This window comes from Bufo bufo, chromosome 5 (assembly GCF_905171765.1).
Source record: "Bufo bufo chromosome 5, aBufBuf1.1, whole genome shotgun sequence".
Classification (NCBI taxonomy): Eukaryota; Metazoa; Chordata; class Amphibia; order Anura; family Bufonidae; genus Bufo; species Bufo bufo.
This window is the reverse complement of record NC_053393.1, coordinates 234305056-234315605: the sequence shown is the minus strand read 5'-3', so window position 1 is coordinate 234315605 and position 10550 is coordinate 234305056. Positions and strand designations below refer to the sequence as shown.

At 40.1% G+C, this 10550-nt stretch overlaps 1 protein-coding gene across 1 annotated transcript in view; it reads right to left on the bottom strand.

Moving 5' to 3' along the window:
• POU6F2 (POU class 6 homeobox 2) overlaps positions 1–10550 on the bottom strand; it is a 956699-nt gene that overhangs the window by 706169 nt on the left and 239980 nt on the right. The window contains exon 2 of the mRNA XM_040433402.1: positions 350–521. Coding sequence (XP_040289336.1) covers positions 350–521 — 172 coding nt within the window. The remainder of the gene's footprint in view (positions 1–349; positions 522–10550) is intronic.

Here is a 10550-nt window from a genome sequence, read left to right as displayed (position 1 = left end):
ACTTGGCCAGACAAAATGATAGAAATGAAGTCCAAGGTGAAAACAAAAAAAAAACGGAAGCAACTGAAAAGATTTGGGTTGTGTAATAGAACCTTTCATTGGCTACGAGACCTAAATTCATGCAGTGAAGGCCACATTGGCCTAGAAGAGGTTAATCAGGGACAAGTCTTACTTCCCAGATGACCCTCATGCTAACCCTTTCGGATCCCACATTCTTTTAACATATGCCTAAGGACATGAATACAACAAAATAGGCAAAGAAGCAAATAACACTACATAATAATAAGAGGGGACAGCGGCGTCTAGGACAGCATGGTACAAGTGAAATTAAATACCTAGACAGACTTACCGAAGAGCTTGCTGGGAGTGTCCTCACCATCATTTGATTCCACGGGAGCAAGCAGGGGCTCGTTCAGCTCGCTGTCTGAAGTAGCTGCCTTGTCCTCACCTCTCGACTCTGCATTCATCTCACTCCGCAGTAGCAGCAAGGGCTTACTGAGTTTTCCGGCTATCATTGGATCCTAGTGACGGGGGGGGGGGGGGGAAATAAAGAGTGAGCGAAATAAGGAACTAAAGTGGATGCTAGCGTGTTAGTACACTCACTCCAACACCTTCCCCCTCTCCGGCTTTCCTTTACACACACATACACACACACACACCGTCTCTTATCTCCCCAGCTGCTCCTGTTGTTATTGCTGGCTGCAGTCAAGTGAAGAGCTATTACAGATCCAATGAGTTTTCCATTACACCCCACCCTATTAAAGCTCAACTATCATGTGAAAGATTCAGAATGCTTTTGGGAGAGCGAACTTCTTTGAAAGCATGCTTACAATCATCTTTGTGAATGCATGATATGCTGGGTTGGCTCCTCACTTGACTGTACTGCAACAAGGCAGCCTTGACCGTTTGAAGAGATCCCCTCACATATTGCACCAGAGCGTAATTATACACAAAGTACCTGCCTCCATCCTGTCATTCTCTCTGCCCCCTACTGCCCCTCAAACCTAAGCAAACGCCTTCTCATTACCAGGTGATTAAGCTAGCATGAACATGGGCAAGTTCACGTAATGAGACACGAGTCCAAAACCATCATAGGAGATCCTGAAGGTTTGGGAAATGTTGATGATGGGTGTGAATTCATCTAAACTTTATCTTATTGTCTGCTCCTGTTTAGTGCTGAAAGGGACAGCAGCCTACTGAAAGCAGTGCAGCCTATTGAAATGGACAAAAAGGGTCAGCTTCCCACCGAAGGGTCAGATGAGTATTGTGCTACAAACAGCCTTCACATTGACCGTCTTTGCACCTTCACAACACACACACACTGCAAGGCTGGCTACAAAGAGACATCACAAATTAAAATTCTGATCTGATTATTATTAATAACAATAAACCATGCCATGAAATGCTGAAAGAGAAGACAGCGAGTCCAGCAAGTAAGTACAAACCAATTCTTCCTAGTCTGGAAAGTTCAAGTGCAAGATCATAGTAGTCATTTTTATATCAGGACAATAAAGGAGCTCCCAACCTGCACATAATCCAGTTTCCTACAGCAATAAAACAACCACAAAAACTTTATGGCAAAAAATGATAACTACAAAAATTCTATATATTAGCAGCTTATCCAATATCATCAAAAGGTCCAATAAAATAAAAATTAGCATCAATACTTACAAAACAGTTGCAACTGTTCTAATTGCTGCAGCATTAAGGCCCCAAAAGGTACGAATAAAATGTACTTTCTGGAGATAGGGTCTGTTCTCCTTATCTCAGTCAGAGGGCCATTGTGGGGTCATAGGAGCTTCCACAGTGTCTCTATTGCCTGCGCATAGCTCTGATGTTTATTTTTTAAAATCTTTTTGTGACAGATATAAAGGCATTTATGAAATAAGGAAGAAGGTCCAAATGACCCTGTGGTGTTATCTGTCAGCTATTTATTGCTAAGTTCATGCCTAAATGACTCTAATGTAGAGAACAGGTGACCAGCGTGCTAGGAGGTGGGCTAGGATGCTCCTAATGCCCCATCATCACATTGGTCGATGCGTGCCTGTGGGTTCTTTAATGTATTCATGTCTGAAAACTGAATTTGATATGACACATGATAATCTATGAAAATGTTAATCAATACAAATAGTTTAAGCTGTCATCAAATGCACTTCTTTAGTCAATACTCATATTGCTGCAAACAATGTCACTGTCACCGAGGCTTAATTTGCACAGCACTTAAATATCGGAGTCCGTGCATCAGTGCACTCCTCTTGAAATACTGTAGGTAAACACTTTTTCTCCCTATTTAAGGCTACAGCACTCAGCATGCATTTAGCTGAGTCGAATCCTACCGTTTGAATACCTTGATAGGTCCACTGGAGGGCAAAATTAATACTTAATTGAATCTCACAGTCATCAAAATAATCAATACTTTTTTATTATTTATTCTTTACAGTCTGTTGACTGTTTCAAACCTCAGAGGGGACGGTGGAAAGGATTCATGGCTTCGAAACACTGTCATTTAACAAGGTAATTTTCAGTGGAGCATTAGGGGTTGTGAAACATATAATAAAACAAAAATGGTGGCTTATAATAAGAAGAAAGAAAAGAATTATATTTCTGCCATCTAATAAAACAAGATAAATAAAAAATAAATAAAAAAAAAGCTGGTGCAGAGAGAAAGGAAAATAAAAAGGGGGGAGGGAGGCTGAAGGGAGAAGGAGGATAGGTAGGAGCTGGATTTTGAAAGGTTTTATCATATCAAGAGCAGAGCTGAGCTTTCATAATGCTGACATTTCTCATCCTGACAATCCTAAACAAGTGAAAAGGATGGGATCGCTGATATCATCTTTCATCACATCCTCTAGCTTAAGAACCAACATGACAGGTCCTCTTCCCTATACCCTGTTAATTACTAAATAAAACACTCCTGTGCTAGGAAGGGTGGCAGCACATAACCCATACCAGGGGTTTGCGCCAGCCACAAAGTGGGTCTTGAAAATTTTGTTTTTGGTGAGAGATCAAAGGGGTCAGCAGATAATAAAGAGGATACAATCATGCAGCGGGCAAGCTAAAGTCTCTGGAGACCAATTTAAGACAGTCCTTACATAAATGTCCAGAGGACTAAGGCTTTCATGATAGGGAGATGTCACACAGGAAAGACACTTGCCGATCCTCTGTGCAACTGATTTGAAAATGAAGAAATACATATTGTGATCCCAAGGCTTAATTTCTTTCTTGATACATATTGTGATCCCAAGGTTAATTCAGCTACTGAGGAACCCTCAGGGACAAAGGAAAGAGGATCTGACCAGGAATGTCTCTATAAAGGAGAGCGCCAGTAATGGAGGAGAAAGCAATATTGCTTCATATGGAAAATAAAAACAGATACAGGTAGGGTTCAACAAATATGGATCTATGTAGCTTAAAGGTAACCTTAAGGTAGTATGATAGGAAATGCATAGATAGCAAAACTGTAATGATGCATTCATGTCTTAGGTCACAGATATAAGGTAATTGCCTTCATTGCTTGCTGCATTATAGCTTTGCTTTATTTTGCTGCTGTTTTACAGCTCTTCTACATTGCTTGCTGCATTATAGCTCTGCTCCGATTAGCTGTAGGGTTTAATTAGAGACTGAGGTAGGCAGAAATCTACCCCTTGTATTACTGTAGGTTCAAGTTCTGCTCTGGTTATATTTTTTTTTTGCAGACCACGGAACGGAGCAACGGATGCAGACAGCACACGGAGTGCTTCCGCATTTTTTGCGGCCCTGTTGAAGTGAATGGGTCCGCATCCGAGTTGCAAATACTGCGGCTCGGATGCGGACCCAAACAACGATCGTGTGCATGAGGCCTTAAAGTACAAGTAGAAGTAACTAAACCACCATGGAATAAATTCACTTTCCTTAACACTTTTCTCTAGACCTAGTCTCTTAGTTCTGGGAGACACCTTGTATGTAAACCAAACAAGCCCGTTAAAGCCTTAACGACCACCCATGTCTTTTGACAGTAGGCGATGGAGGGACTCAGTCTGCAGCAACATCTTCAGATGTTGTTGCAGTTGAAGGGAGTTAGGCTAGGGATACACGATGACACTTACACGATGACAATTTTTATAATGATAGTCTATGGTGTCACACTGCGACATGCTGTGACTGCAACACGACAGTCGCAAAAAAACATCCAAAATGGATTTTTCTGCGACTGTCGCGTTGCAGTCGCAGCATGTGGCATGTCGCAGTGCAACACCATAGACTATCATTATGTAAATTGTTGCTTGACATTGGTGCGACATCAATGTCGCGCGACACATATTGCAGTGTAGTTGTGCCCTATGTGTCGCCCGACTTATTGTCGTCGTGCAGCCCTATCCTTAATGGCTGCCGAAGCTCTCCTGCGCCTAGAAACGGCTGCTGTTCTTAGCGCAGGCTCCTGTTACACAGCCAGGGTCGGAGGAAGCACACATCCTGGATGTTAACCCTTTGATTGCTATGATCCATACCACGACATGATCATGCAGAACTCCCACCTACCATCAGGTCATTAGGTTTTCCAGTGTATTAGCATCCAGGAGTATTCTAATATATTATAAGTCTGAAATAAAAAGTTATAAATAGTAATCCTATAAAAAAAATACCAACATTCCCCCCCAAAATTTGCTAATTTTAAGTGTAAAATACATTTTTAAAACAAACAACAAAAAGCCTTTTTTCTATATTTCTGCAGCAAATTTTTTTTATATAAATTACACTGTCGTTTATATTTACCACTGAGTAACTTTAAAAAAAGTTTCCTGCATATAACACAAGGCCTCAGACAAGGTCTCAAATATTTTGCTGATTGTTAATAGGGATAGGAGATAACTATTAGATTGGTGGGGGTCCTACTGCCGGGACGCCCACGATCATGAGAATTGGGGTCCTGTACCCTGTGGAGCCCCTCAAAATGAATGAACGGAGCGGTCGGTCAAGCATAAGCGCACTCGATTCATTTTTATGGGATCTCTGGAGATAGCTGAGCGCTGTACGAATAGAGTGGATGAGTGCATGCCCGACTGGCCATGCTGTTCATTTCAGTGAGCTCCACGGGACAGGGCCCCCATTTTCATGATCCCAGCGGTAGGACATGCAATAATCTAATATTTATCCCCTATCCTGTGGCTAGAGAATAACTTTTTGATACCCAAATTCCCCTTTAAGGCCTTTTTAAGCTAGTTATTAAGCAGTTAAACTTTGTGCTGCACCATATTGCACAGTTTCAAATTAACCTATGCTATGGTTGGTAAATATACAAGAAGAGAACATGTTCAACTAAGAGACTAGGGGCCACATTTATTAAGACCTGCATTTTCGATGCTGGTCTTAATAAAACCCCTGCGCTGGCGGTGGTCCTCCGTCAGTTCTAAATGTAAGACAGCTTCTTAACTGTCTTACATTTAGACCTTTTTGGTAATGATATGGGCCTGCCAGCCTACCCCTTCCCCGCCCACACACATTTATTTAGACCTGGCATGAGTGGGGAGAAGTTGCGCTGCAATCTGTGCCTAAAATACGCCTAATATAGACGTATTTCAGCTTAATAAATTACCCCCTAGGTCCCTAAAGAGCTTCTTGTGGGCCTGTGCATATATGAATGAGAAAATCTGCATTGAAAAGCTTGCTGAAGGCACAGAGCAGAAGGCTTAACCAGTAGTGATATATAAAGTGGATTTCTGACTACCTCAGAATCCTAATGAAAATTAAGTGGTTGGCTTACAGAAGATGATGAGCAGTGACAGTAAACAACATGTGAACAATTCCCAAAGTCAGTGACCTAAAACATTAAAGGGGTTTTCCAAATTTTTAATACTGATGACCTATTCACAGTATCTGATCAGTGGGGGTCTGACACCTGGGACCCCCGCCGATCTGAATAATTCATTAGAAACTATGTAATGTTTAAAGGGGTTATCAGAGTTATTTTTTTAATATTCCAAACTTCTGGGAGTCTAATAAAAAAAGCAAAAACAATATGTTATGGCTACGTCCTGGTAAAGAGGACAAAGCAGCAGATGAAATGGGGCTCAGGACAGAAACATAGCTGATTGTGCGATCAGCTGCGTTTCTGACCAGATCGCTGCACAGTGATGGATTAAAGTTTATTACTCCCGCACTCTAGCAGGAGTAGCCGGGGACCCCAGGAGAGGACAGACGCAGTTTATTATAGCTTCTGCCTTCTCCTTAGATACGTACATAGAGCTCAACGAGCGCTATCCAGTGATGCAGCTTCCTCTATTGGACCTGGCGATCACATAATTGCCGGGTGTCTCAAGGGCAGAGCAGTGCCCTGATCAGCTCTGCTTTGTACAAAGCCCCCACAGGGGACTGAATTCCTCTATAACTGAAGCTCCTTTGGATGTCCCAGATACAGTGGAAATATGTGCAAAATAGAGAAAAAAAAGGTGACCTCTTGCGGGACATGTGGCAAAAATGTATTAAAAATAGATTTAAAAATAGATTAAAATTTTTTTTTTAAATAGTAAAATACAAATAAAATAAAAAAGGAAAAGGTGCAAAACAGTAAAAGTATTTTTATTGACCTCTAGGGGGACATATTATGTCACAAATATATATTTAAAAAATATATAAAAAATAAAATACAAATAAAAGAAAAAAAGAAAAACAACCCCTACCAACCAATACCGTCTCCATTATCACCTCATTCACATGAAACTAAACATATTATGGAGATAAAAATACGGAACTCATTTTAATAATTTATGTTGGTGTCAGTTTACATATTTAACCCCTTCAGGACCCTGAGATTTTCCATTTTACCGTTTTAGTTTTTCACTCCCCGCCTAATTTTATTATTTTTCCATTCACATAGCCTTATGAGGACTTATTTTTTGCAGGACGAGTTGTACTTTCTAATGGCACCATGTACAGTTGCATACCATGTGGTAGGAAGCAGGAAAAAAAATCCAAATGGGTATAACTGGGAAAAAACGCAATTCTGATAAAGGTTTTAATTATTATTTTTTACACTGTACACTATACGGTAAAATTATAAAAACATTTTTATAACCTAATTGTGACCCCTATAACTTTTTTGTAGTTATGTGTACGGAGCTGTGCGAGGGCTCATTTTTGTGGGATGATCTGCTCTTTTCAGTGTTACCAATTTGAAGTGTGTGCGACTTTTTGATCACTTTTCTAAAAAAATTATTGGGTAGTTGAAAAATGACAAAAAATGGCAAATTGGCTGTTTTAATTTTTTTTCCCGTTGCGCCATAAGGCAGATTTTGCTGGACTGGTTTTTTGACACCATGTCCCATTTGAAGCCCCCCTGATGCAGTAGAAACTCCAAAAAAGTGACCCCTTTTTAAGAAACTACACCCCTCAAGGCATTCAAAACAGATTTTACAAACGTTGTTAACCCTTTAGGTACTCCACCACAGTTAATGGCAAATGGAGATGAAATTTCAGAATTTCTATTTTTTGGCAAATTTTCCATTTTAATCCATTTTTTTCAGTAACAAAGCAAGGGTTAACAGCCAAACAAAACTCAATATTTATTACCCTGATTCTGTAGTTTACATAAACACCCAATATGTGGTCGGAAACTGCTGTATGGCCACACAGCAGGGCGCAGAAGGAAAGGAACGCCACATGGTTTCTGGAAGGCAGATTTTTCTGGACTGGTTTTTTGACACCATGTCCCATTTGAAGCCCCCCTGATGCACCCCTAGAGTAGAAGCTCCAAAAAAGTGACCCCATTTAAGAAACTGCGGGATAAGGTGGCAGTTTTGTTGGTACTATTTTAGGGTGCATATGATTTGTGGTTGCTCTATATTACACTTTTTGTGAGGCAAGGTAACAAAAAATAGAAATTCAGAAAATTCATCTCCATTTGCCATTAACTCTTGTGGAGCACCTAAAGGGTTAACAAAGTTTGTAAAATCAGTTTTCAATAAATACCTTGAGGGGAGTAGTTTCTTTTTAGTGTCTTCACATTCTGAAAACCATAGTTTAATTCTTATTTTTTGGGTGACAGATTTATGTAGGGGCTCATTTTTTGTGGGACGAGATGACAGTTTGGTTTGCACTATTTTGGGGTGCATATGACTTTTTGATCGCTTGCTATTACACTTTTTGTGATGTAAGGTGACAAAAAATGGCTTTTATGACACCGTTCATATATATATATATATTTTTTTTACGGTGTTCATCTGAGGGGTTAGGTCATGTGGTATTTTTATAGAGCAGGTTCTTACTGACGCAGGGATACCCAATATGTTTACTTTTTTAAATTTATTTAAGTTTTACACGTAATATTATTTTTAAAACAAAAAAATTATAATTTTAGTGTCTCCATAATCTAAGAGCCATAGTTTTAAAAATTTTTGGGCAATTGACTTAGGTAGGGGATAATTTTTTGCAGGATGAGGTGACGGTTAGATTGGTACTATTTTGGGGGACATATGCCTTTTTTATCGCTTGGTGTTGCACTTTTAGTGATGCAAGGTGACAAAAAAAATTTTTTAGCACAGTTTTGATTTAAGTTTTTTGACGGTGTTCATCTGAGGGGTTACATCATATGATATTTTTATAGAGCCGGTCGTTATGGACGTGGCAATATATAATATTTTTTTTGTTTTTGGACGAATGTCTTTTTTGTGGGATGAGATGACGGTTTGATTGGCACTATTTTGGGGTGCATATGACTTTTTGATCGCTTGCTATGACATTTTATGTGAAGTAAGATGACCAAAAATGGCTTTTGACACAGTTTTAATTTTTTTTTTCTTTGCAGTGTTCACCTGAGGGGTTAGGTCATGTGGTATTTTTATAGAGCATGTTGTTACGGATGCGGCGACACCTACTATGTATACTTTTTTATTTTTTTAAGTTTTACGCAATAATATCATTTTTAAAACAAAACAAAATAATGTTTTAGTGTCTCCATATTCTGAGTCATAGTTTTTTTAGTTTTTGGGCTATTGTCTTAGGTAGGGGCTCATTTTTTGCAGGACGAGGTTAGATTGGCACTATTTTGGGGGGCATATGCCTTTTTGATTGCTTGATGTTGCACTTTTACTGATGTAAGGTGACAAAGAAATGGTTTATTTACCATAGTTTTTATTTTTTTGACGGTGTTCATCTGAGGGGTTAGGTCATGTGATATGTTTATAGAGCCGGTCAATACGGACGCGGCGATACCTAATATGTCTACTTTTCTTTTTTCCCTATTTTTTTACAAATATTTTTTTACTTTATTTGGGGAAAATTATGTTTTTTTTTACTTAAAAATGTACATTTTGGGGGGGAACTTTTTTTTTCAACTTTTATTTCACTTAATTTTTTGTCCCACTTTGGGACTTCAACTTTTGGGGGTCTGATCCCCTTTACAATGCATTCCAATACTTCTGTATTGGAATGCATTGGCTGTAAGAGTAGAACAGTGTGTATTACACATACAGCTTCCTGCCTGTGAGATCCAGGGGGCTGGATATCACAGGCTCTCCCCCGGAAGGCAGCCCTGATGCCTAAGGAAGGCATCGCGCTGTCTTCCCTGCTATCAGGAAAAGTGGAGGGCCACAGCAGCATATCCAAAATCCTTCTTTATTTCAGTCGATCACCGCATAACACAGCATAAAAACAGCAGCAACGTTTCGGCTAGGAATAGCCTTTGTCAAGCATGCTATCAGGTCCCCATCACAGCAGAACGGGGTCCCGATGGCAGCTCCGATCCCTGCCCTACATCGCACAGCACATCAAGGGTTAATGCGCCAGCATCGGTGATATCCCCGAAGCCGGTGCATGCAGCAGGGGTCCGGCTATCAGTGACTGCCGGACCCCTGCCGCTGATCGGGCAGGTGCAGCTCCTGCACCCGCCCGATCACCATGAAGTACATGTACATCCCGGGTTTTTAAGTCCCGGACAGAAATGACGTACATATATACGTCATAGGTCCTTAACAAGTTTTTTATTTCTTTTATATTTTTTAAAACTTTTTTTAACTTTTTTTTTAAATACCTTGGGTGACAATAAATGGTAATCATTAGATTGCCCATTGTGTTCATTGATTGCTATATAGCCATCATTGAACACTTTACTTGGACTATAACAATACAATGCTGCCACCTAGTGGCCTGTATTGGTATATTCCTGAAATAAACCATGAAGGTGTCTCCTTCTCTGTAGTTGTGCAATTCAATCACAGTGGAGAGCGTTACAGCCAGGGAGAAGGTGAGTTTTTTTTTCTCCCTGGCTGTGACGCTCTCCACTGTGATTGGATCGCGGCACAGCCAGGGAGAAAGAGACACCCATTGATAAATCCTGGATTGTCCTCCTCCCTGTACCGATGCTTAGTATTAGCATACTGAGAGGGAAAACTACAGGCACAGCGGGGCGCAGGAGCAATATTTAAAAAAATCAGGCAAGGTGGCAGCATCAGTGGGGGGTACCCCACAAGTAAAGGTATTTATCTCAGTTAATACAAAACCATGAAAGGCCCTCTTTAAAGTATATTACAAAAATGGTTAGTATCACTGCCCCTATACATTACACAAATAAAAATTGA